The 24,693-nt window shown below is 49.8% G+C and overlaps 1 protein-coding gene across 1 annotated transcript in view; it reads right to left on the bottom strand.

Annotated features, from left to right (window-relative positions):
• Nucleotides 1-432: 432 nt before the first annotated feature.
• PLXDC1 (plexin domain containing 1) overlaps nt 433-24,693 on the bottom strand; it is a 61,220-nt gene continuing 36,959 nt past the window's right edge. Inside the window, exons 8-14 of the mRNA XM_055328980.1 lie at nt 19,849-19,944; nt 15,092-15,173; nt 11,481-11,541; nt 10,142-10,277; nt 5,620-5,658; nt 3,340-3,500; nt 433-1,802 (exon numbers count right to left, since the gene is read on the bottom strand). Coding sequence (XP_055184955.1) covers nt 1,683-1,802; nt 3,340-3,500; nt 5,620-5,658; nt 10,142-10,277; nt 11,481-11,541; nt 15,092-15,173; nt 19,849-19,944 — 695 coding nt within the window. The 3' untranslated portion in view covers nt 433-1,682. The remainder of the gene's footprint in view (nt 1,803-3,339; nt 3,501-5,619; nt 5,659-10,141; nt 10,278-11,480; nt 11,542-15,091; nt 15,174-19,848; nt 19,945-24,693) is intronic.

Raw genomic sequence — 24,693 nt, 5'->3', positions numbered from 1 at the left:
TTGCTGGCCCTTTTAGACACATAAAGGTCATAGATGCTTTGCTCGTCAGGCAAGGGCAAAAATCACCCTCCTGCCGGGCCGGGAGTGCTGGGAGCCCAGATCATTTTAGCGCCTGGCTGCTCTTCTCTCATTAAGACAGTTCAGTTACAGACCTTTCTGTCCTTTAGAAGCTTGGAAAGAACCCTATTCTCTTGGCTGCACTGTCTTTTTTCTTTCTCACATTCTGACCCTCCCCATAGCTCTTCCTTGTCTGGTTTATGTATATATATATATATATATATATATATATATATATATATATATCAAGTGTTTGGAAATGTCTGGTTATTCGCAGACTCCCTACCCCCCACCTCAGGAGGCCTTGTACTGAAACCAACTTCTTTCTTTTGCAATGTCACCCGGCGACGTGCATAAAAGGACGTGACTACGACGTAGAGACAGATTTAACATTTATTTGCTGCTGATATTCTTTACTTTGAATGAGGTTGAGCTATAGATTTTAATTTTAAATGCTCTTCAGAAGCAGCCCCAACTCATCCCTGGGACAGAATTCCCTTAAAACCAAGGTTAAGTTTGGGAGCCTAAAACACTTTTTTCCAAAAGCTTCCGGCAGAGCTGGGGAGATAGAAGCCACCTTCTAGGTCAAGGTTTTCCATAGAAAGTCTCTCCTTCCCACGCCAGCTTCCTCTTTCCCATCCATTCCAGCAACTTTGCTCCTCAACAGAATCCAGCTGAAGTCCCCTGCTGAGTTTGTCTCCAGAAGCCCTCCTGGTACCCGGCTTCTTCTCTTTAATGGCTATAAAAATCTAGCTCAGAGGAGGAAAAGTACAAGTCTGGCAGGCCCTGCCTTTGAAGGTACTTCCTGGTGCTGACAGCAGGACGAGCCAGGGAACATGATGGACACCAAATGTGCCTCAGAATCTAGAGCCCCCACAGCCGTGGATGCAGCCGTGGCCAGCACAGCTCGCCAGGCCAAGGCTGGGCCGCAGTTGGGGTGAAGCCCATGATGCGGGCTGCACACACGTTCGATGCAGACGGACTGGTTCTCAGCAGAAAGGGTAATTCTAGGGAGTAAAGCCTAAAAATGCAACTCCTCCCCACACCAGTTCTTTCCTCTCCTCCCATTTGGCTTTCCTCGATGACGACACACCAGCCAAAGCCATGGCTGTGTTTCACAGATGGCCAGAACTTCTTCAGACTTCCAGAGCCACCGAGGCTGGGGCAAAATATACTGCATCCATAGCCATGAGGACCAGCTCTGGAGTCTATGGACCCTGCAAGGCTGTGGCCCCAATCTAGAGTCTTGTTCTCTGTGTCATAGGGAAAGGCCTTAGGTGACTGGAGCAGGGCATCTGGCCACCTCCAGGTGGGAGGGGCCTCTGGGATCCACGGAGGAGACCATTGAGAGACCCAGAAGGGGAGACTGCTCCCATCAAAATGGGATGAAATTAGTTGTTGTCCCTTAAAAACCTCTTGTGGTTGCTTTTTTGCCCCTTGCTCCAGGACGTGGTATGTGAAGGCCACACTGTGGCTCTGGCACCATAAGCCACGGTTTCATCTCCATCTTCACAGGGGATGTTCAGAGGAAGCCAAGAAAAGTCACTTCTTTGCTTTGACTGGTCTTTTTTTGGGGGGGTCCTGGGGTCTTCTTTCCTATCCTTCCATGGAGAGACCTGGTGCTCTCAGCACTGCTCAGCCTCCACAAAGCCCTCCTTTTCATGGCCCGAGGGCTCGACCTCCGTGTAGGTGGAGTGGTTGGGGTGGTTGCGGAATTTCACTGCTGGCCAGCGGTGAGGTCTCCGCTGTGGGGGGCATGACACAGAGTCAGCAGGCATGGCCTCACCCACCTGGGACCCCCCCCCACTCCCATCCCAGGGACAGTGCTGAGCACCAAGACTCTCTTTACAAGGTCTGAGGTGAGGGGGCTACTGTGAGCCAGTGGAGTTAAACCCCACTCTGCAGAAGCTTCCCTCCTACCGTGATCCCTCAACTGCTGGGAGCCTTGCTGCGTGCCCAAGGAATTTGGGAGGAGATCATTTTACCCCTCACAGCATGGACTGCAGGACACAGGTAATAAGAGCCTTAGCAACATCCCAAGTGGAACCCTGAGACTGTGAAAAGTGAGGCAGTGGGTAAGAGAAGGAATGATCTGGGAGGTTCTGGAAATGGCAAGATAACCCTCCAGACAGTGCAGGCCCTGCAGCAGAGTCAGCTGAGGAGCTGAGTTGGCTGGGGAGCTGATGAACATGCACATTCCTGGGCCCATTTCAGACCTGCTCCATCAGCATCTCTGTGGCTGGGGATCTGCAGTCGTCTGGGTGATACCCAGTGGGGCTAAAACTCAAGGCTGACGGGTGAGGCCTTACAAGAAACAGGGGTTTCTAACCAAAGAGGAGGAGGCTACCTGTGCCTGAGTGAGGCACTCAGTGGGCCTGTGATCCTCATGTGGGAGGCTGCAGGCACAGAGGCAGCAGCACTGGACCACAAGCCAAGCTGGATCATGGGCTCAGAGCAGGGGATGGGAGCAGGTGCTTGAGAGAAATGTGGCCAGGAGCATGGCCCAGAGAGAAAGGAGCTGATGGGATGCCTTTGTAGCTCAGTGGTTGAGAGTTTGCCTTTGGCTCAGGTTGTGACCCTACGGTCCTGGAATCGAGTCCCACATTGGGCTCTCCACAGGGAGCCTGCTTCTCCCTCTTCCTGTGTCTCTCCCTCTCTCTGTGTCTCTCATGAATAAATAAATAAAATCTTAAAGAAATAAAATAACAAAATAAAATTTAAAGAGAAAGGGGCTGGCTTTTACTCCCCAGGCTATACTTGAACTGGCTCGTCCAAATTCTGAGACATTCCAAACCATAGCATCCTCAGTGAAAGCTCCCAGAGAGCAACTCTTATGATTACCAAGTCTCAACAGTTCTAACCTAAAAACCCACACAGCAGGCAAAGAAGCAGAGATCTGAGTTCCACTATGGCTTTGAATGAGCACCAGGCCTGGAATTTGGGGGTTGAGAGACCACCAAGCATTAAAGATTGGCTGCACAATTCCTAGTGATTTCTTTCTTTCCTCTGGAGAATCTTCTGATTTTCACAAATGGGGGTGGGGGGCAAAAGGCAGATGGACAGGCTGTTCAACAGGATGAAAGGGGTGCACCCTCCTGGGGGAGTCCTGGGGGCTACAAGGACACCAGCCAGTGCACAGTGTGCCAGGGTGGAGTCAATGAAGGTCCCTCAGGAAGGAACAGGAGTCAGGCATGTGGGCATGAGGGATGAGGTGGGGCCAGGCAAGCACCCCGTGGCCGGGGGAATGCTGATGGCAGAGCTATGGCCAAATGCTACACTGACCTCAATGAAGAAGAGCGCAGCATTGGAGGTGGGGTGGCCGTTGATGTAAATCCCAGCTAGGATGATGGCTGCCACCAGGAGGACCGCCAGCACGATGCCTACGATGGTGCCCAGATGCACAGGAGGGCCCTTTGTCTTAGGGGACAGGTTGTTCTGAAGGCCTGTGGAGAGACCAGCAGGGTTGGGGGTGGCTACAGGGGAGCAGGGGAGGTGGGAACACAAAGTCCCAGGTTGTGACAAAATCTCTGAGGGGAAGACCAGCAGAACCTTTGGGTCTGCTTATGAAACATGTACATAGGTAGAGTGGGAGTGAGTAGAATCATGAGTATGTCATTAATGTTGGACTTGGCAAGGTGCCGGTGGTTTTCCAAGATCACTTAAAAGTTGCCCAAATGTTTAATAAGGATCATAAGAGAAGTTCTATCCAATACCCATGCTACTTAAGTGCTTTTGGGGAGTTCTCAAAGGTTATGTGATGGTGAAGAGTTTTGGATCTGGAGTATGGCTACCTGGTTCAAATCTAGGCTCTGGTACTTACTAGCTGTGTGACCTTGGACAAATTACATAACCTCCCTGTGCCTCTGCTTTCACTTCTGTAAAACAAGGATAATAATGACCACCTAATAGGGTTAGTGTTAAAACCCTAAGGTTTAAAACCAGATCATTCAACTGCTGAAGACCAGGGCTGGTATCTCGGATGACCTCAATAAGTATTAGCTATTTTGATAACAAAGTGACAATATTTTCATCTGTCACTGTCTCCTATCAGGCTGTGGCCTCCTGGAAGGCAAGGACAGTGTCTTACTCACCTCTCTGTCCTTAACTCTTAGAAAAAATGGCGGGCCCCATGGTAGGAGCTCAATAAAAGAGTGAACCAGGTCCTCTGAGGGCTAATAAACCAGCAGGCAATCTCTGAGAACATCCTGAGCATTTGAAATATATCCCACAGAGGACACTGAGTATTGCCATAGACTATCAAGCTGGAAGGTCATCCAGTACTACCCCTTTCTTGTATGACCAGAAATACAGAGAGTTGAATTGATTTGCTCCAAGGACAGAATCGGCCAGTCACTAAGAAACTATATTGCCATATTACCTCGAGTGGCTACTTGCTTTTTCTCCCTACCCTAAAGGGATGTGGAGACAATAAAGCAGAAAAGATAGAGGAGCATATAAGTAAAAGAAATATCAAATACTTTTTTACATGGCTAACGGGTAGAATGGTAATCAACAGGAAGTGGGGACTTTTAATAGGACATTGCATGCATCCCAATCAGTGTTCTCCCCTTCCCTTCTTCTCTGCAAGCAGAAGAAACCCAAGAGAGAAACTGCTGGGGCACTCCAGCACATGGTTAGTGCCACTATCTACCAACAGGTGGGACAGGTGAGGTGACACGCCCTGAGCTAGCCGCTCTATAGTCAGCCCACAGTGACCCTGGAGATCTGATGATCAGTATTTGGGCTGAGTGCATGTACAGAGCGAGAGGAATGTGGCCCAGCCCCTACTCCTCACTGCCGCCCTAGACACAATGCACACTCACACCTGCTGCCCACAGAGCGGTAATGGCTTCATCTCTGGTGGAAGACTGCATCAAACCCTGCTGTCTCAATGGCCTCTTCTCCTCTGCAGGAACCCAAGATAACAATCCCCAGTCCCTAGAGTTGGAAGGTATTTTCATCTCCACTGTGCAGCGGTTGTAGCAAAGGCCCGAGCTGGCTCTGGATGAGGGGCAGGAGCATGGGGCCATGTCACATCATCAGAGAGGAGACTGTTCCTCACAGTTAATCTTGGGAGCAAAGGACCCCAACTTCTGGTACCCTATAAAAAGTGGGGTGGATGGACAACTTTTGCGTATGTTTTGCCAACCTGGGCAGGGAATCAAAGGAAACTGGATGTGGGAGAAACTGGTCTCTAGTCCTCATTGACTGGGAGGCCCATGGGGACAAGAGTTGAGGCCAATGGTGACAGGCCCCACGCTGCCGTGCCTACTAAGCCCTTCCTTCCTCCTCTCACTTCTTTCAGGGCAGTGACCAGTCCAGACAGATCTCTGGAGGTTCCTGGCTGATAAAAACTGTCTAGAGGTAAACTGTTCCTTCAATCTCATGGGCCCAGGAGCCCAGCCCAGGGTCTGGAAGCTCAGGTTGCTGTTGTTGCAGTCCTCCCCACCTCAGAACAGTAACAAAAAGGCCAGGTGACTGCTGCACCCTCTTCTGGGGGTGGCAGGGGGCTTCCAAGAGGCAGTGGGTCTGATGCGGAGTGGCAGGTAGCTCTGTACTCACCGTCGTCTCCTCCTGCATAGGGATTCAACTTGGTATCATCTTCAAAGAGAAAGAGAAGGTGTAAGATTAGTGGAATCATTATGGCTTTGGTTGCTGTAGGTAGACAGGACTTGAGGGAGATTTAGTCCAACCTTGCATTTTATGTTTGTTCTTTTTTACTTTTTAAAGATTTTATGTTTAAGTCATCTGTACACCCAATGTGGGGCTCAAGCCCATAACCTTGAGATCAAGAGTCTCACGCTCTATCAGCTGAACCACCCAGGCACCCTTAATCCTTCATTTTAGAGGCAAAGAAAGGGAAGCACAGAGAGGGGAAGGTGACTTGCTTGAAGTCACACAGCAGTGTAATTGTAGAAGTCTCCAAACAAGCCAACTTTTCCTAGTCTCCTGTTCTTTCATTCAAGCAATATTTATTGGATGTTTACTACTGAGTTGAGCACCTGGAGTAAGCACTGGGGGGAGACATGGTTTCTGCCCTCAGGGAATTAACAAAGGAGGGAGATGGAGTGAAAATTAAAACTCAGCATAATGAAGCTCTGATTGGGGGCCTCACCCAGACAATGGGTGTCAAGACAGAGGGGTGAAATACGGGGCTGGGGTAAAGGGTTCCAAACAGAGGAAAAAACATGAGCAAAGGCCCCAAGTCAGCAGTTGGGAATAAAAAGCACTGCAGTGTAGTTGGAAGGCAGAGAGGGTGTGAGTGGGGCACGGTGAGAGATGAGGCTGGGGGTGGGGTGGGTGCCTGCAAAGCCAAGGTGAGGACCTTGCCCGTTTTCCTAAGGGGAACCAGGAAGCTGAGGAAGGACTGGGAGGGGTAGGGTGGTACCACAAGTGCGAATCCGCTTGAAGACCTCCTCTGGTGCACAACTTGGAGAAAAGATTTCATGCCTGTAACTCTTTCTACACCACCAGGTGTGTGTCCTGTGGCTTCCTCAAGAAGTTCCACTGGCTGACCCTTCCTGTGAGTCTTCCCCACAGATTCTTGTGGGGAACAGCAAGCAAGAGTTCCATGTCAGGAAAATGCTCTAAAGGACTGAGGCTTACTGCTTCAAAGCCCCAAAACACGAAACAAATGGAACAATCCACAATTTATAGCTTGTACATTTTGTGCCTCTTCCCCTCCTGCACCTCCACCACCCATTTTAAAGGCCTTTACTGGGGGCACCTGGGTGGCTCAGTTGGTTAAGTGTCTGCCTTTGGCTCAGGTCATGATTCCAGGGTTCTGGAAACATGATTCCTTATGCTTCTCCCTTTGCCCCCTCACCCTTCTCATGCTCTCTCTCACTTTCAAATAAATTAAAATATTTTTTTTTTTAAAAAGGCTTTTTTCTGGCTTCCCTTTTGCTCACAGATGTTCAAAGCTCTTCACAATTTGTTCCCAGTCTTCTTTCCTCTTGTTCTTCTCCATGACTCAACACCGTGGCAGTGGCCATAACGAAGCTGCCCAAGGCTCCCCAGAACTTGGAGACCTCTCAGACCTCTGAACTATTGAATAAACTTTTCCTCCTGGAGGGGATGCCCTTCCTCTCCTTCACTATTCCTTCTTCAAAAGTCCCACCCCTGAGGGGAGCCTGGGTGGCTCAGTCTGTTAAATGTCTAACTCTTGGTTAACTTGGTCTAACTCTCAGGTCTGAGATCTTGAGATGGAGCCCTGTGTGTTCCTTGCTCAGTGGGGAGTCTGCTTCTCCTTCTCCCTCTGCCCCTCCCTCCACTGTGCTCTCTCTGTCTCTCAATAGATAAAAGCTTAAAAAAAAAAAAAAAAAACCTCGAAGAAATATATTTTTTGTTCAGTAAAAACAGGATAGAATTCCAGTGTTCCTAGCCACAAGGGACCAATTCCCCCTGAGAAGTGAACAGTGGGGATTCAAAAATTTGAAAACATTTGGGGAAAGGGGAAAATTGGCTTTCTGCTAATTGGCAAATGTTCCGGGGGGACTCTGTTTTCATTGTAATGAGTTGTATTATATGTACACGTGTGTGGACCAGAGTCTCTGCTGAGTTTATAAGGCTCAGAAAAGATGGCTGATAAAATCTTGGTTTTTGTTAATTTACCTCAGTAAAAGCCCATTGGAACTAAAAAAAAAAAAAAAAAAAAAAAAAAAAAAAAAAAAAAAAATCCCCCTCTAGGGGAAAGAAAACCAGGTGGAGGGAAGAAAATTAGAAAGTAGACTTCTTTGAATACATCTGCTTCTATAGATTTTACTTTGGAACCATGTAAAGCAAAATTTAATTACTAAATAATTATTTTAAAATCCAATGTAAAAAACACCTCTAAAAAGCCAAAGTAAAATGAAACGAATTTGTAGACTTATAACAGAAAGACGTTTTCTTTTGGAATTTCAACAAACAGGGACTAAAAACAACTCTGAGTCTATTTTGTTACTGCAAGATGAAAATAATGAACTGGCTAATCAAACTGGCCAACATCACCCTCAGCATCATTGGAAAATTAACTTGATTCAAATCCATCTGTTCCACATCTAGACCACTGAAAATCCACCATAGCCCCAGTCCACATCTACCACTGGCAGACAAAAAGACTTAGTGCCACCTACAGCCAGTCCCTCCCACAGTGACTGAAGGTGACGCTGTGCCCACAGCAGCTTTTCTCCCACCCACCCAGGGCTGGTTCCCAGCTGCCATCTTGTTGGGGGTCCATGGAATGCAAACTGGCTCCCTAATCAATGGATTGCAGTCATAGCCCAGAAAGACTCACACAGTGAAGAAATGAGTGTGACAGGTACTGAAAGAGTGGCTATTTTTTCTGAGTTAGTTGTCAGCTTCTATTTTTTCTGAGTTAGTTGTCACTTCTTGCTGTTGTCATTGTGTTCTACTCTGTTCAGCTGCTCATCACATGAGCCCTTGTGCTGCACACAGTTCCTCTGGGTGAGGGCCTGGCTCTCCTTGTAAAAAACACACAGGCTCTGTGGCAGCTGCTGCCACCCAGAGATCACGCTGGTTCTCTTCAGTGGGTGGCGCTCAATTGCAAGTGAACAAGGTTTAAAATCCAGCCCCCCTACCTCCTGCCCCCTTGGCCCTCTCTGCTCCTGTGCTTGGCTGGTGCCAGAGGAGTCCGTGTACCCTCTAGCAGCCTGCTCCCACTAACTCCTCTGCTCTCTGGCTCTGCCCTGGCAAGGCGGGTCACTTTTGGCTGTATCCCTTTCGTTCACATCTCCCTGTACCCCAAGACAGGCCATGTGAGATAGCCTTTAACTCCTGGGCTGGATTACCAACTTCCCATCTCTTCTTTTTCCTTTTTCATTTAATTCATTTGAGAATATATGCTCTAAATACCTGCACCGTATCCTGCTCCTTGTTAATCCTGGACAATATCAGAATAATGGAAGCTACCCTATCTGCCTTGCATTTCACCCCTTCACTATTTTTTCCAGTCCCCCGGATCCACAAAGACCTTTAAAATTTTTTTTCAGCACCAAGAAAAGCAGTCAAGGGGCAAGATCGCTGCTTTAAGCCAGGTGAGACCTGATTCCATCTTTTCCTGGCAGTGTGACCCTGGGCAAGTCACTGACCTCCCTGAACCATAGTGGCTCCTCTATAAAATGAGGTATGACAGTATCAGCATGAGGATTGTTAGAAGGACCAAGTGAGTGCTGATGCCTGCATAATGTTAGCACCCTACCTGGCACATGGTCAGGACCCTCAAAATGTCAGCTCGCCTATCATTTGCTCCCTCCTCTAGGACTTCCCTCGGCCAGACCCATGGGTCTGGTTCTCCGGGTCTCTAGGCTGCAGTGAGAAAGGTAGGAAAGAATATTCCACCGTGGAAAGAATATTCCACCACTTATTTCTCAGGTAACCCCGAATAACTGACTTTGCCCCTATGGGCCCATTTCCATATATCTCTGATGGGCTGAATAATATCTTAAAATATTTGCCTTGGGATACCTGAGTGGCTCAGTGGTTGAGCATCTGCCTTTGGCTCAGGTTGTGATCCCGGGGTCCTGGGATCGAGTCCCACATCGGGTTCCCGTGGAGAGCCTGCTTCTGCCTCTGCCTCTCTCTCGCTATCTCTCATGAATAAATAAATAAAATCTTTTTTAAAAAGAAAGAGAAAGAAAGAAAGACGGACAGACAGACCAGGCAAACTTTGGCTCACATCTGAGTGTGGACTGAGTTCATACCTGCTACAGGGCTGATAAGACCTCACAGGCTCTGTGAGGACTGCTATTACGATTACCTGAGGTGGCCTACAAAGAACAGCTGGCCCTGGGCGGGGATGTTAGCTTTCCCCTTGCCACGGTGAATCCCATCCCACAGTCCTGCCGTGGGCCAGCACTCTGGCTGGAGTCTGGGTATGGAGTCCACTTGCTCCAAACCCGGCCTTGCCTCTCACTAGCAAGTGACTCCAGCTCTCCAGGCCCCTGGTCCCTCATCTGTGAAAGTCGAGGCAATTCCTGTTCCCTGAGAGAATCCCTGTCCAGGCAGCTGTGATGCTCCAGGGTGGTAGCCCTGCCCCATAGCTACTCTCCCTTGTTGCTCCCCACCCAGGCTCTGGCCTCACCTTCAGTGGTGAGGCTATCGATGAAGAGGGAGGAGGAGGTGGTGGTGAGGTCGCCGTCAAATGGACTGAAGGAGCTGTTGGGGGAGGCTGAGTCGTGGCCCTCGTCCTGGAAGTCCTCACACGTCCTGCCCTCCGCCTGCAAGAGAGACCCAGCCCTGCAGCCCCTCACCGGCAGGCAGGCTACACACAAAATAGCCCTCAAATGGGAGGATGGAAGGAGCACCTCCATCCCTCAGGTGCCAGAAAACTTAAGATTCCAGTGCATGGTTCAAGTGTGGCAAATGAACCGGGGAGAGGCCCTGAGTGCATCTGAGCTTTCCACTTTATCCTGAAAACGTCTTATCTTCCAAGGCAATTTATCTGTCAGCTGCTTCGAATCCTTCCTCGAGGAAGGAGCCGAGATGCCAATCTTAAACAAATAAAGCAAAACCGTACATCCACCACAGCCAATGTCAGAAGTGGGCTGCTAGACAAGATTTCTTTTCGGGCCAGAGAAAGCTCATCCAGCCTTACTAATAACAGCAGTGCTGAGCACACAGTGTGGGGTCTGGGGGCTTATGTTTTGAAACTTTCATATCCCACCAGTTGTGAGAGGCAGGTCAAGTCATTAAATCTTTCTCTGCTCCAGTTTTCCTGCTCTGAGCAGGGGTGCAGTGGGTGGGGTGGGAGGTGGGGAGGGCACTGGCCCCCAACTCTTGGGGCTGTTCGGATTAAATCAGAGCAGGTGTAGGGCAGCATGCAGTGAAGTGCTGGGCATACCAATGTGCTCCTATGGCAAGAAGGGAGGGAAGGGGAAAGGACGCATGGGTGAATGGACCTGTCTTTGCTGGTACAAGGTGTAAGAAGAATAGGATGCTCCCCACCCAGAATCAAAATATTGAGCATTCTAGAAGACTCCATCAATGAGAAGGAACCTGTATGGGATTCTAAATGGGAGGAGGTGCCTGGAACAATCCTCCTCACTCCCAGGAAAACCTGCCTCCCTGAAAAGCCTGAGGGCTGGAGCCACGGCAGCTGCTCCGAGAATGTCACCAGCCTCCCAGAGGATCCAGCTGTGGCCAACACCATGCCCAACGTACCTCTGCAAGCACCAAAAGCGCTCCCAGAGAGCTGCCTGCCCAAGACCAAGTCACCAGAAGTGCTTTTCTTAGGAACCCAGAGAACTCTCTAAAATCTCCCAAGTCTGATCTAACTGGCTCAGAGCAGTCTGAGAAACAAGTCCCAGATGGAGAGGAGAATTTCACCAAGAGCCAAAGATGCCTTGGGAAGAGCTACTGGGGGAGGGGCCTGCTGGCAGCCCTATCTGTTCCCCACAGCTGGACTCACTGAAGCTTCTTACCTCCTGGGCACAGCCATAGGCCAGCCACTCCTGGCGGTAGCGGTCAAAACCACTGGAGCATCTGCAAGGGGACCAAAAGGTAAGAAGTGTGATGGATTGACAGAGAAGCCCTCCCCTTCATTCCACTCTGCCCCCCCCCACCCCAGTTCATTAACAGCTCTCCGATGATGATGGCAAGGAGGGGGCCGATCTCCCAGGGCTGCAGTGATCAAGACCACTGGGCAGGTGCCCTCCTCAGCACCAGGCAGCTCTGGGATCGCAAGCCAGGCCCCCTTCCCCAAATACTCCTTCCTCAGAAGGAAGGGAGGCTGTCTGTGGCATCTCCACTCACCCCCCACCCACCTCCCCAGGACCAGGGCCACATCTGTCCAGATGCGTGTATAGGGAGCTAGAAGGACTGCACAACCTCAAATGAACTTTAAGATCCTCTTGGCTCTAGGCTGCTATGAAACTGCTGAGAATCCAGGGAATTCACACAAATGTCTTCTGGGGAAAGTCTCGCTTATTCACAGATAATCCTTGTCTTTCTTGGGGGAGAGACCTAAACTTGACAAGCAGAGGCTGGGCTGAAGGTGGACATCTGCAGATTTAGCCCATACCTCCTTGTGTGATCATTAAAGGGCAGAAATGAGGGTCTTGTCAGAGGCTAGGAGAGATGAAAACCTGGCTGGCCAGCATCCCAGGAAAGGACACTGTGCAGCTCCGCTGGGCTGGAAGATGCCAAGAACTTCCCTAGGGAAGGGGTGGGGGTATGAGAATGAACCAGAGAATGTTCTCCATGCTCAAATTTCCATTCTTCACTCTGGTGCCAAGGGAATCCACTAAGCCCTACTTAAGCTCTGGGACATCTGCATGGGAGGGATAATATCATGAGCCACCAGTGCTGAGAAAGGATTCATGGCTAGTTAATTTTCTTCACCAGCAACCGCCCACCCATCTGCCGGAGACCTGGTGAGGCGGAGGATTTCTGAGCACTGTCAGTGTTTTCTTCTGAAGATGCCTCCTCAGGGTCTGAGATGCTTCTCCTGCAGCTGGGACAGCTGAACTAAGCCATCCTCCTCCCCTGACACCCCCCGGTCCTTTGTGCCCACTACTTTGGAGCACAGAGGATTAGGGGGTCTATTGGGGGCTGGAAACTAAAGTTTCTTTTCAAGCCAAAGTAACTGCTTCTTTCAAGGACTGAGTCTTTTTTTTTTTTAATTTTTTATTTATTTATGATAGTCACACAGAGAGAGAGAGAGGCAGAGACACAGGCAGAGGGAGAAGCAGGCTCCATGCACTGGGAGCCCGACGTGGGATTCGATCCCGGGTCTCCAGGATCGCGCCCTGGGCCAAAGGCAGGCGCTAAACTGCTGCGCCACCCAGGGATCCCAAGGACTGAGTCTTTGATATAGGTCTAAGAGCATCACATTCTAAGCCCTGAGCCAACCAACCCAGATGCAGAGAAAGGCATGAGACATGGCCTCTATTGAGTGCCTCCTGAATGCCAGGTGCTGCCCCAGCCATATGCTACTCCTGTACTATATCATGGGACCCTCACGGTGATGCTGTAAAGCAAAGATTAGGGCCTTCATTCCCTCAGCCAAATCCTGGAGTTAAGGCCATGCTGAGACTCCGGAGTGGGCCCTTGGGGTTGGGGCTGGGGATGCAATGTGGGATGAAAGGAAGATACCATTACCGTAAGTGAAATTGTCTAAACCAGATCCAGCCCCTGGGTAAGGAGGGGAAGCTCTGGGAGGCTGCGGAAGGCAGAGTGGGTGGCGAGGAAGGGGAAGCTGAGAACCCACAGGGTGATTGCAAGCAGCTGTTGGTGGGAGACACCCCGGTGGCCAGCCCCTCAGCATCAGCCCTGCCCGCTGGCTCTTTAGGGACCTGGGGTCAGCTCTCAGTTGGTGCCGAGGCTGCAGAGAGCTGGCAAAGAGAGGGCCGTGCTAGGGTGAGCCCAGGCCCATGGGCATTGGGGGACAGGATTTCAGCCCCACATCAACCTCACTTGCTCCCTGCCGGAGCTTCTCTGTCCCAGAGCTGACATGACCACAGCAAAGGCAATGTCCACACTCAAGGCCTTGCCCTCCCCCACCCCTTGCCCTCTCCCTCCTTCATTAAACTGTCATGGTCTCTGGCTTTGGGCGTATGTTTTAAATGGGGATGTGTCAGTGTGAGGGTTCTGCTTTCATCTGACCCATTTTAAAGTTCTCATGGCTCAGCTCTGGCTGGACGCTGAGTCATGTGGTGGCAGCCAGCCCCAGGATCCCAGGGCTCATCTGAGGTCATCTGGGCTATCTCTCCATGCTGAGACAGTGGCTCGGAAACGTGAGAGTGCATTAGAAGGACCACGCTGCAAAGCTGCGCTCCAGGAAGAAACAACGTGGGTTCTACCCTAGGTATTCTCTCTGAGGTTCCATGCCTTTTGAGCACAGAGCCTTGGACACTTTGCAAAAATACTCTTTGGTAGGTTGAGAAATTAAAATGATGGCATATTCCTCACCCATCTTTCCCCAGGTCACATACCCACAGGCCATTTTACAGGGAAAATAAACTAAGGCCCCAGGAGAGTGAATAAGAGCACAGCTGGTGGGAAGAACACTCAGGAGCCCCTCTCCTCCTGGCCTGGGCTGTGTCCTGTGCTGGGCAGGCCGCCTGTGAAGGCAGAAGCTTCTATTTCTGCACCGGGATATTTGAAAGCAGCGAAGGAAACGCTGACAGATGCACCACAGCTGCAAGGAATGCGGAGACTCTGTAATTTGCAATTTGCAAGATTGCCCTGGTAGGCTCTCGGAGTTCATAGGGCTTCCCACTCTCATGAGAGCTCGAGTCCCCACAGAAATGGTTTTTTTCCCCCTCCTGCTATTTATCTTGGATGGATGAACAGGGCTCAAATTGTGAGTCTAATCTGTAAGGAAATGATTTCAGAACAAGGAGTGAAAGATGAGTTGGATTTAAGAACTTTATCCTTGAACCCAAATCACATCCAGAATTTCCCGTTTCCAGAACCAAGCTAACACAGCTTTGTGGCCTGCCCTAACCTTCCACAGATGCCCACAATTTCCATACCCCCGGTTTTCAGGAAATCCCATTACAGCCTGACAAAGATCTTAAGGTGATGTATGAGGGTCACAGGGCTCTCCTCCAATGGCAATGGGACTCTGGAACTGGCAGGTCTCACACTGGTTTGCAGATGAGGTGCCATGTTGAAATCCAGGCTCCTGGGCTCCCCTCCCAGAGATCCTGATACTGGGGGTCTGGGGTGGGCCCCAGGAATCTGCATATTTAACACGAGACCCAGCTGATACTGGGATCCTCCCAGCTATGGACCATTCTTCGAGAAGTGGTGCTGAGGGATGAACCAACCCTTCCAGCATGTGAGGAGAAGCTGCAGTAGATGGGATCTCTGAATGGTCTTCCAGAAACTTAGAAACTGGGACCCTGTAGTATAGTCCCCTTGATTGGTCACAGGCCTCAGGGAAAAATTCACTCCTGTGACATTCTAGTCCTCGGGGGCACAGCAGACTAGCTAGAGAGACTCTCATGTTGGCAGCTAGGCCTGAGGCACTGGGAGGGGGCGGGGCCTCCCTCTGTCCCTCCCCCACAGCCCACTCGTGGGAACACACCTCTGCAGGACATGGCACCAGCTGCAGTTGAAGGTCAGGTCCGAGGACACACAGGCGTCACAGCTCCGATGCTGCAGGCAGGCTGCAAGAGAGAAGGCGGTTGTTATCCCTCAGCAGCACACCCTCCCCCATGGACCTCCATGGACCTCTGAAAGGCACAACTCTCCCAAATGCTGGGCCCTTACAGGGCTACGAAGTCTTTGTGTAGCAGGGACCCTCGTGGTCATTAATGTCACCCTCACTTGAGCCCAGCCCTGATTCTTCCATCTTTTTCTCCCTCCTCCCCTGTCCTCCTCCCTCCTTCCATAACCGGGGGGTCGGGCCCTGAGCTGATGCTGAGGATTGCGCAGTGAGTCCCGGTACCTGCCTTCTTGGGCCTTACAGTCCTAGGGGCAGACAGACACCAAACAGATCATCAAACAGACAGAACTACGTAATTATCATTGTGATGAGGCTTGTGAAGGAAACTTACAGGGGCCTCGAAGCATGGACCAAGGGATCTCACCTAGTTTGGGAAGTTATTCTGCTGGGCTGTTGCCCGCAATTACAGGGGTGAAAGGATTCTTTGTCTTGAGATATGTGTGACATAAACATCGTGTACGTTAAGGGTGTATGACACACTGATTTGATACCTTTATAATGCAATATGATTGCCATTGTAGGGTTAGCTACCAGGCTGCTACCTCACATGAGTATTATTTCCTCTTGTGGTAGGAACAAGTAAGAGCTAGTCTTCTAGCAAGTTTAATGTTTATAATATGCTTTTGTTGGCTATAATCACAGAAAACGATGTTTAAGATGTTCTGGTTTGCCCCCTCCCCAACCAGTGCTAGCTGGGAGCACCCCCATTCCCTCACATTTGGCCCATGTTGGGGGGATTGGCGCCAGAAATCCTCGCCTGGCCTGTCTCTTCCTCCTCACTCACCTCCTCACTCACCTCCTCCCAGGGAAGCCTGAGCACTGCTGTTTGTGGGGGTAAACCAGGCATTCATAATTCCATTCCTTTCTTCTCCCTCTCCTCTTGGAAGTGACCTACCCTGGGATGGGAGGTGGGGGACCATGTGGATCTCTCTGCTCACTTGGGTTCACATGTCACTTGGGGAGTTCCCGAACCTCACTGTGCCTCAGTTCCTCATTTATAAAACAGGGATCCTGATGCTCTCTGCTTGGTACATGTGCAGTGAGGATGAAATGAAGTAACACTGGAGAGGGTCTGTGACAGTGTGGGCCATATGCTGAGCCCAGTAAGTGCTGCTAGTGATTGACTGTGTGATCTTACTCGTTCTCTGCAGTGTACCTACCAGGTATTCATCCACTCATTCATTCATGCATGCCTTCATTCATTCTTCCTCTTTTTAAAAAAAGATTTATTTATTTCAGAGAGAGAGAGAGAGAGAAAGAGAGTGCGAGCCTAGGGAGGGGCAGAGGGAGAAGGAGAGGATCCTCAAGCAGACTCCTTGCTGAGTGCAGAGCCCAACAGGGGCTCAATCCCTAGACCCGGAGATCATGACCTGAGCTGAAATGAAGAGTGGGACCCTTATCCAACTGAGCCACCCAGGCACCCGCCGATTCATTCTTTCAACAAATATTTATTGAGTGCCTGCCACAGGCAGACACTGTCCCAGCTGCTGGAGATGCACGGATGAACAGGGAAAGACAGACAGACCAGCTGTCTGGGTGGATTCTGCAGTCTAGCACAGGAGATGGCCAACAACACACAGACAACAGAATCTAGACTAGGGTTTCTGGCAGTGGGCTGTGAAAAAAGTGGCACAGGATGGGGAGGCAGGATGGCCATGGAGGTATGTTCTATTTGGGGAGGTTGGCGAAGGCCTCTGAGGAGAAATCATTTGGGCAGAGATTGAGAAAAGGGAAGAAGCAAGCCTGGAAGAGGAGAATTCCAAGCAGAAAAGACGTTGAACGTAGAGGTTCAGGAGGAGCATGTTCTAGCCATGTTCCCAACAGCAGCCATAATGCTAATGGGCTGGGCAGAGTGGACAAGCTCTGGAGCATAGGCATGAGGAGGAGCCACAGCTGGGGCCTGGCCTGGAGCAGGGCTGGAGAGCAGAGGAGTTAGTGGGAGCGGGCTGCTAGAGGGTACACGGACTCCTCTGGCACCAGCCAAGCACAGGAGCAGAGAGGGCCAAGGGGGCAGGAGGTAGGGGGGCTGGATTTTAAACCTTGTTCACTTGCAATTGAGCGCCACCCACTGAAGAGAACCAGCGTGATCTCTGGGTGGCAGCAGCTGCCACAGAGCCTGTGTGTTTTATTACAAGGAGAGCCAGGCCCTCACCCAGAGGAACTGTGTGCAGCACAAGGGCTCATGTGATGAGCAGCTGAACAGAGTAGAACACAATGACAACAGCAAGAAGTGACAACTAACTCAGAAAAAATAGCCACTCTTTCAGTACCTGTCACACCCATTTCTTCACTGTGTGAGTCTTTCTGGGCTATGACTGCAATCCATTGATTAGGGAGCCAGTTTGCATTCCATGGACCCCCAACAAGATGGCAGCTGGGAACCAGCCCTGGGTAAGTGGGAGAAAAGCTGCTGTGGGCACAGCGTCACCTTCAGTCACTGTGGGAGGGACTGGCTGTAGGTGGCACTGTGTCCTTTCAGTAGAAGAAGAGCTCTCCAGCTGTTTGTGTGCTGCTGTATCCAGGGCACCTAGAACAGCACCCGGCACGTGGTAGGCAGTTTACAAATGTTTGTAGAATTGATGGATTGGCAGTTTGCTAGCCCTGTTTTACAGGAGACGGAACTGAGAAGACTTAGAGAGTCAGGGAGCTAGGGGCGGCAGGTCTGGGTTTGAACTGAGGTCTGCGGGAGCCAAAAGCCTGAGCTCTTAGCCTTGAGGTCCCAGTGGGGGCTTCCCTGCCCCAGCGCCCACCCTGAGTCTGTGTCACCTTTTCATGTGTCTTCCAGAAGAGTGACCAGGAGGAATCAGCCACAGAGTGCAATGGCTTGGAGAAGGACCATCCATATTTCTGGAAGAATCTGGCTAAGTCCTGCCCTACCCAAAGGTAAGGGAGAAATCCTGCATGGGGGTGGGGGAGATGCAGAGTTTTCTCAGGCCCAAGTTAACCGGCCTTCCAGGGGTTCAAATCATAGCTTTGACCCTGCATAGGTCCCATAGCGCTGACCCTGCCCCATCTACTGTACCCACATAGGCAACCACATGGGAGCCCACAGCCTGCTCATTCCCAGTGGCTCTGGAGGCTCCTTAAAAGGCTCTAGGCAAACTGGCCCTGAGAAAAAAGCCTGGGAGCCTCGGTGGGGTATGAATACAACCCACTGACCTTTATTTCTCATCTGAATTTCAGATGTCCTAAGTGCTATTAAATGCTCACAAAATTCACTGGAGGGGTGGGAAGTGGCTGAAATGTACAGACAGTGTCCCAGAAATGATTCCCACGACGCTTCACTTCCGCCCAGGCAGCTACCCTGCCCTTGGATGTCCTTGCTCCTAAGTGCAGTTTATTCGAGTTCTAGAACTTGAGGTTTGCCCTTAGCAGTCCTTGAGGAACCCCTGCTTCTCAGGCCTGGGTCTCTTCTGCATAGAAAGAGGACAGCTGGGGTAGGGATGGGGCTGTGACCATCAGGGGGTCCTAGTTGTGTGACCCCATGGTGTGTGTGTCCTTCTTCTTTCCCAGGGGAAGACACCTGCTGAGTTCTGCTGAGACAGACCTAGTGTTCAAGAACTTTCCTCCTCCCCTTTTTCTTTCTCCACCCACCCTGCTTCCAGAATCTCCAGGGAAGAAGAAGGGAAGGCAAGGCAAGAAATGCCCCAGAAGGCAAGGAGAAGGGGTCCCTGGAATGGAGTGCCACATGGAGTGCCCTGGGAGAATACCTGAAGGGAGCCTGCTTCTCCCTCTGCCTATGTCTCTGCCTCTCTCTGTCTCTCATGAATAAATGCATAAAATCTTTTAAAAAAATAAAAATGCAAGAACAGGGGACACCTGGCTGGCTCAGTCTGGACAGCATGTGGCTCTTGATCTCAGGGTCATAAGTCTGAGTCCCAAGTTGTGCATAGAGATTACTTAAATAAATAAATAAACTTTAAAAAATAATAAGAAAATAAAAATGCAAGAACAGGAGTGTTGTTCTCCTTTCCCTCGCTCTCCCCAGCTGCCCTGACCACATCTTGAATAGCATCCAAATCCGATCCTGTGGGGTCCAGGGCAGCAGCTGGGGCCTCGGCCATGGTGTGCCCTAAACTATAGGTGAGTGGGGGGGAGAGGTGGGGCAGAGGGCCAGAGCCATGGTTCTTGGAGGACTGCTGGCTAAATTGCCTTATTCCCTCCTGCCTCTGGACTCTGGCATTACTCCTCATCTAAGGAAAATGTAACCAAAAAAATGTAAGGACCATTTCATTCAGTTCCTGGATTATCTTTCCTGGGGGCTCAGTCTAAAAATTTTCAGAGGTACATTTATCTTGGGTTTTAATTGTGTGTTAATAACAATAGCTGTCACATGTCAAGTACAAACCACACCTCTGGACATGCCAGTTAGTGGCAGAGTTGCCATTAATGTCCTCAACTCTACCTACTGTGGTTCTGACTCTTACCACAGCTCTGGGAGGGAAGTGGTGTAAGGCTCATGTGACAAATAAGAAATGGCAGCCCAGAGAAATTAGGTGGCCGTACCCACACGGGGGTCGGTTGTGGGCCCGGGAATGGAATCCAGATTGTTTGACTATGAAGCTCGTTCCAGGACAGTGGAATGCCCTCCCTCGGTGGGAGCACACTCTACTCACTTGGCAGTGGGGTGAACTCCACGGCTGATGTGCTGGTGACCTTGCTGGGGTCCAGCTCCACACGGTGGTATTCGAAGATGGTCCTTCGCCGAGATTCTGAAACAGAGGCAGAGCCTGTCGTCAGGAGCATCTCACAGCCAGAGGCCTCCGAGGCTTGTACCTGGAGCCTGACAGGTGGGCAAGAGATTGCATCGAATGGATGGGGGAGTCAATATGCAGTACTGAGGGTGGGAAGTAAACTCATCAACCTGGGACAATGATCTTGAAGCTGAAGGGAGTCAAGAGGACACGAGTTGACCCTGGGAGAGCGCTCTGTATTGTAAACAGGTTAAACTACTCAACACAGAGGCCTGGCTACTCCTGGGGTCAGGGCGTAGGAGCTCTCATGCTTCTGCGTGGCTCTCTGCCTTTGCAGATGCTGTTCCCTTGGCCCATTATGTTCTTCTACCCCTTCTCTCCTTGTCTAGCTTATGCTTCCTGATCCAGCTCAGGGCCACTTCCTCTGAGCAGCCTTCCTTAGCTCCTTCCTCTTCTTTACTTAGGCCGGGAACCCTGCTCCCACTGCACTCCCCATATGTGTGGTCATGAGGGTCTATCTGGGTGGTGGGGCCATTAGGCTGTGAGCATCTTGTCTTGAACCTGACCCACAGCAAATGCTCCGCAAATGTCTGCAGATGCACAGGCTGAACTTGGAGAAACTTTTCCTTCATAGGTGGAAGCCAGAGCGAGGTTCAGAGCCTGGGGCTGGGCTTCTGTTCTTCCTCAGTCCCTGCAGGAACTCCCTACAGGACATCAGTTTCAAGAGATCTGAGTTCTGATTTGAGTTCCGCTCCCAATCTTAGGGCCCCAGTTTCTCTTCTGTGATGTGGAAAGACAGAAACCCCTGTTCCAACACACTTGGGAGGAAAAAAGTGTATTATCAATGAAAAGACTTCTAAAATGACAGTCTGAGATGCTTTGATATTTCCCACTGCACCCCCACACCCACCCAAGAACCAGGACTTAGGGTTGGTTTCTTTAGGCTCTGGAAGGCTGACAGCCAGCCGTTGAGCTTTGTGAATGAATTTCCCTACAAGGAGGAGGGGTCATGTAGTGCTTGGCCTGCCCAGTACCCCATCTTCCTTTTGGAAACAGCATTCCCTTTGGGGGAACCGCCCCTAGCCCACTCCTACAAGTGATCTGCACTGGAGCTACCATCTTCCTCCATGACCCTGCCTCCCTGGCTACCCAGTGATTGGTCCAGGGCTGCGTATCTGATGTAAGCTGGACCAATCAGAGACCTTCCCTCGGACTTTTCAACTGTAACCAAAAGGTCCTTTGCTTCCTAGTAATGAAGCTGAGAAAAATGCAAGCTCCAAGTCCATGGATGGCCATAGGTCCAAGCTCATACGCGAGCCTCATGAAGTAGGACATACTGGTGGCTTTCCAGGCTCTGGTGTCCCAGGACCTGCCCTGGTCCCTGTCTCCCTAGCTATCAGTTCTTCCTTTGATTCTTTGGGCTACTTCGTATCACTTTTTCCACTTAAGCTAGTTTTAGTTGGGTTTTTGTTACAGGAAGCCCAGAGTAGTAAGGACATAACTCTCTCTCAGCTGAAGATGGTTTGGAAGAAGCTTCCCCAGGGTGCCAGCAGAACTCTTCAGGCCCAGTTGTGAAAGGGAAGGCATCGTGTGCAATAGCTGGGTGGCCCATCCCCCAGCCCTCCTCCTGAATGAAGAATCTGCTTAAAAGAACATCTCATCTACATTTCTATCATTTATTTATCCTCAATCTTGGAATCAATGCCTCCTATTAACCCAAGATTGAACCCCAGTTGGTCTGGTGTTAAAAAGTTCCTGTGCTGCGTGATGGAAGTGTCAGCCCCTGAAACATTCTCAAACACAGAATGTCCTGGAAACATTCTATGCAATGAATGAGTCCTGACTGTGGAATTTGCTGATTTCCATGCTGTAAATACTTCCTGCGCTGATCTCAAGCTACCAATTTGGAGTCACTGAACACAGCATTGGGAAGAGACGTGGTCACTCTACTCTTGTGACTGCACAAGGGTCCCTGGCACACCGTATTTCTTCCCGGTTTCCTTACAGTAGTACTCCATATCCGCGACTTCACTTTCCTGGTTTGTGACCCATGGTCAACCACGCCACTCACCTCCCTCCATCTCATGTAAGCATTTTATCATCTCACATCAGCACAAAAGAAGGGTGAGGATGGTACAATAAGATATTTTGAGAGAGAGAGACTGCATTCACTTAACTTTTATTATATTATGTTGTTATGATTTTATTATTGCTTTGTTTTATTGCTAGTTATTGTTAATCTCTTACTGTGCCTACTTTATAAATTAAATTTTATCATAGGTATGTCTGTATGGGAAGAAACATAGTATATATAAGGTTCAGTACTACCCATGGTTTCAGGCATCCATTGGGGGTCATGGAACGTGTCCCCACGGATCAGAGTGGGGGCGGGGGACTACTGTATTTGTGTTTCTAAAAGGGTAGAAGAGAAATATTTACAATGTTTCTGTAAAAACAAATAATTAAGCCAAATGCCGAGTAATTGTGTGCTTTTTTTTTTTTCCTAAGCAACCCTAAGTCTGAAAAGGAAAGGGCTGAGAGGCAAGCCTCATAAATATCAGACAGTCACTGCCCAATGTCTACAGGATTACCAGGGTCCTAGGGAGGAGAGACTCCTCCATCAAAAGCTGAAGGAAAAAAAAAAAAAAAAGCTGAAGGAATGAGTTCACAGAGCCCTGTACACACACACACACACACACACACACACACACACACACCCTTTTTTTTTTTTTTTTTTTGTATAAGAAAGGCCTGTAGCCAAGCAGGAGTGGGGTCTGGAAGAGATTGGGGTGAGGAAGGTCACCCTTCTGCAATTCATCTGCTCCATTTCTAATCCAAACAAAGGCCCATATGCACTGCAGGCCCCTCCCTATGTGACACCAACTGCTATGGGAAGGTGGCCTGGGCTTTGAGTGAGCCTAGGGAATGTGGGACATGTAGATAGAGGATACCTGGGCAGTCTTCAACAGCTCTGTCCCACCCACCACCCTCAAGGGCCATCCCTCTTTCTGAAAAATTACTTTTTTAGCACTACAATGTAAGAGTAAGAAAACAAAGTGAAATTCCAGGTCTTCCAAGGGGCCTAAGACCATGGGGTCTAGAGTCTATGTAAACCTTTCTTCCTTTCTCTGCTTCCTCCTTCAAGACCCTGCTCAAGGGACACACCCTTGTTAAAGGCTTCTCCACCCTCCTTGGGCTCAGTTAGTGGCCTTTCCTCTGAGCTTCACAGCCTCCTGCAGGATGTCTAGTGTCACCTGTTACACCACTCCATCAATATTGACTTTGCTGGCCACCTACCCTACCAGGCTGTGAGCTCCTCCAGGGTGGAGCCTGCAAGTTATCTGTGTCCATCTCCCAGCCCCTAGCACCAGGCCCTGCATATAACAGGACCTCAAGGAATGACTGAATGAAGGAGTGTTCTGTAGATAGTCACAAAACCTCAGCAACTTATTACAGCTTTAGCCTACAGCCTAAAGCTAGAACACCCTTCTGCCTCAGCCCACCAGACTATGGTCTTTCTCAAAAGGTCAGCCCCCAATGGGCTCTGCAGCCAGACATGCCCTTTTCTACCTTAGAGCTCAAAGTAGGGGAGAACCAGCTTTCCAGATTTCTCCACCTGCAAGGAGGTAGAGAAGAGCTTACTCCTGGGATCGGAAGGAAGGTGAAATGCGAGGGACAAGTGGAGTCAAGGTTGGGCATGAATGGAGACATGAATTTGTCAAGGAGGCTGATTTCAGGGATGGAGAAACATGAGGAGCAGCCAGAGAAGGCAAGACTCCCAGCAAACCTCACACCAGAATCTAGTGATGGGCCTCCCCACCACCTGGGCTGGGGAACTGGAGTTGGGGGTGTAATTCAAGTGAGAATGCAGCCTGACAGGGCCAGATGCACTCCAAAGACCATTATCTCCCTACCTCAGGGCAGAGGAGAAGACTATAGTTGGAAGGGGGATGAGGGTGGGTGTACGGAAATAGACCTCTGATTAAAAATATTTGCTCACTTCAACTGCCAACTTGTACTTGTTTAAGTGTACAGCTTTGGCAATATTTTTATTTCTCTATAAACAGAACTCTTCATATCCCTGCCGGAGTTATTTGCTTTTGGATTATCTCGCCAACATCTGGGGCTCACCCAAGGATGATGACGTCCATCTGCATGACCAACAGATCTCTCCGGAACCAAGACAGAGGCCGCCCCAAAGCCACATTTCTGGCATCTTGAGACATTCTCTTTTGATCTCTGCCTCCATTCGTCAAAGATTCGGAAATACTAAGGTCCAGACACAGAAAGCCCTGATGCCCAAACAAGAAATGTTAACAGCTCAAAACAGAGGTTTGCATGTCCCATTTTGTTTCAAAACCAGACATCAGTGGGGAAGAGTTGGATTGGTCAGAAGAAATCAGACTGACGAGCCCTACCACGAACTGCCTCCAAAATGGGTGGTTATGGTATAAAAAAAATATAAGATAGTAGTTTCAGGATAAGTTTTCAATTTTCTCGTTCATGTCTTTCTTTGCTCATTTGACTATTCATTCAATAATCATAAGTTGAGCCCCAGCAGGGGACCTCAGAGGTGGGCACAATGAGGGTCCTGTACCCCAAGGGGCAGGCCACAGTCTGAAGCCCTGAGAAATTAAATACTCATTAACTGGTTTCACTGATTCAGAACCTCTGTCAGTTTTGACATTGGCCACACTAAAATTGCTTTTATACTGTCCATGAAAGAAGGAGGTTTTTTTTTGTTTTTGTTTTTTTAATTTTTATTTA

Source organism: Nyctereutes procyonoides, unplaced genomic scaffold, assembly GCF_905146905.1.
Source record: "Nyctereutes procyonoides isolate TBG_1078 unplaced genomic scaffold, NYPRO_anot_genome, whole genome shotgun sequence".
In the NCBI taxonomy this organism is placed as follows: Eukaryota; Metazoa; Chordata; class Mammalia; order Carnivora; family Canidae; genus Nyctereutes; species Nyctereutes procyonoides.
This window is presented reverse-complemented; position numbering and strand designations above follow the sequence as displayed.